The sequence below is a fragment of the Chaetura pelagica genome, unplaced genomic scaffold (assembly GCF_000747805.2).
Source record: "Chaetura pelagica isolate M959 unplaced genomic scaffold, ChaPel_1.0 scaffold1258, whole genome shotgun sequence".
Taxonomy (NCBI): Eukaryota; Metazoa; Chordata; class Aves; order Apodiformes; family Apodidae; genus Chaetura; species Chaetura pelagica.
In genome coordinates, this window is record NW_009954342.1 from 6,139 (window position 1) to 7,786 (window position 1,648).

General features: G+C 61.2%; 1 protein-coding gene across 1 annotated transcript in view; it reads left to right on the forward strand.

Moving 5' to 3' along the window:
- The window catches only part of ZNF414 (zinc finger protein 414), a 4,764-nt gene extending 3,517 nt beyond the window's left edge, over window positions 1-1,247 (forward strand). The window contains exon 6 of the mRNA XM_010004202.1: window positions 1,171-1,247. Coding sequence (XP_010002504.1) covers window positions 1,171-1,247 — 77 coding nt within the window. The remainder of the gene's footprint in view (window positions 1-1,170) is intronic.
- Window positions 1,248-1,648: the final 401 nt, after the last annotated feature.

Consider the following 1,648-nt stretch of genomic DNA (forward strand, 5'->3'; position numbering starts at 1 on the left):
CCCCCCCCCAAAAAAAGGGTCCAGGACAATTCTCTGCCACCAACTGTCCATGGGGTGTTTCGCCACGGACACGTCTGGGGTGGGAGCAGGGGGTGATGTGGGGCTGTGCTGCTCATCTGCTGAGCTGGGGAGAGTTGTGCCCATAGAGGGCTGCACCAGTGTGGGGGTGTCCCGGTGTAGGGGTGTCCTGGTGTCGAGGTGTCCCAGTGTAAGGGTGTCCTGGTCTTGAGGTGTCCCAGTGTAGGGGTGTCCCGGTGTAGGGGTGTCCCAGTGTAGGGGTGTCCTGGTCTCGAGATGTCCCAGTGTAGGGGTGTCCCAGTGTAGGGGTGTCCTGGTCTCAAGATGTCCCAGTGTGGGGGTGTCCCAGTGTCAGGGTGTCCTGGTGTAGGGGTGTCCCAGTGTCGGGGTGTCCTGGTCTCAAGATGTCCCAGTGTGGGGGTGTCCCAGTGTCAGGGTGTCCTGGTGTAGGGGTGTCCCAGTGTCGGGGTGTCCTGGTCTCAAGATGTCCCAGTGTGGGGGTGTCCCAGTGTCAGGGTGTCCTGGTGTAGGGGTGTCCCAGTGTCGGGGTGTCCTGGTCTCAAGATGTCCCAGTGTGGGGGTGTCCCAGTGTCAGGGTGTCCTGGTGTAGGGGTGTCCCAGTGTCGGGGTGTCCTGGTCTCAAGATGTCCCAGTGTGGGGGTGTCCCAGTGTCAGGGTGTCCTGGTGTAGGGGTGTCCCAGTGTAGGGGTGTCCTGGTCTCAAGGTGTCCCAGTGTGAGAGTGTCCCAGCGTACAGGTGTCCTGGTGTTGGGATGTCCTGATCTTGAGGTGTCTCAGTGTAGGGGTGTCCCAGTGAAAGGGTGTCCCAGTGTAAGGGTGTCCTGGTGTAGGAGTGTCCCAGTGTCAAGGTGTCCCATCAGTGACTTTGGCAGCAACTTGTCCTACAGGGAGCTGGTGGCAAAGAGTTGTCCCTTCCCACCCTGGAATGGGGCGACCACCCACGGGGTGGGCACTGAGCTCCAGCTCCTGCCTCCCCAGCCTGCAGTGATGCCCTGGGTTGGGGGTTGGGAGGTGGGGGGGGGTGTCTGTGTGCCCTCCCTGCCCCCCCCCCCGAGTGCCACCCCCTCGGTGGGACCCCGGGGTGTGAGGGGCTGGGCTGTGGTGCTGACACGTGGCTTTGTTCTCCCTCCAGATTTCGGGGTGGGCCTCAGCTCCTTCCACACCAAACTGCCCCCGGAGATGGAGAATTCCCTCTACTCCCAGCTCTGATGGCCCCAGCTCCCCAGGGACTGCTCCTGCCTCCCCCATCCCTCCCCTCCAGCTGGGCAGGGGGGCACTGCACAGCCCCCTGCTGGGACTGGGACCCCTTCCCCATCACCAAACTGGGAAGGGGGTGGATGGTTTGGGGGGGTTTGTTGTTTTTTTTTTGTTCCTCTTGAATTTTCTTCCCCTCCCTTTTGGATTTTGGGAACTCCTGAGCACCCCAGAACCCCTTGTGTTCCCCCACCCCCTTCCCTGGAAGGTTTTGTTGCTTCAGCTCTGGGGGGGCTGGGGGAGATTGCTCAGGAGTTAGTGGACTTGTCTGGAATGTGGTTTGGAAATAATAAATGGGAATTGTACAGGAGCAGCAGCTGGAAAAGCCTCTGTGGGTCCCCCCAACAGCTGGGGGA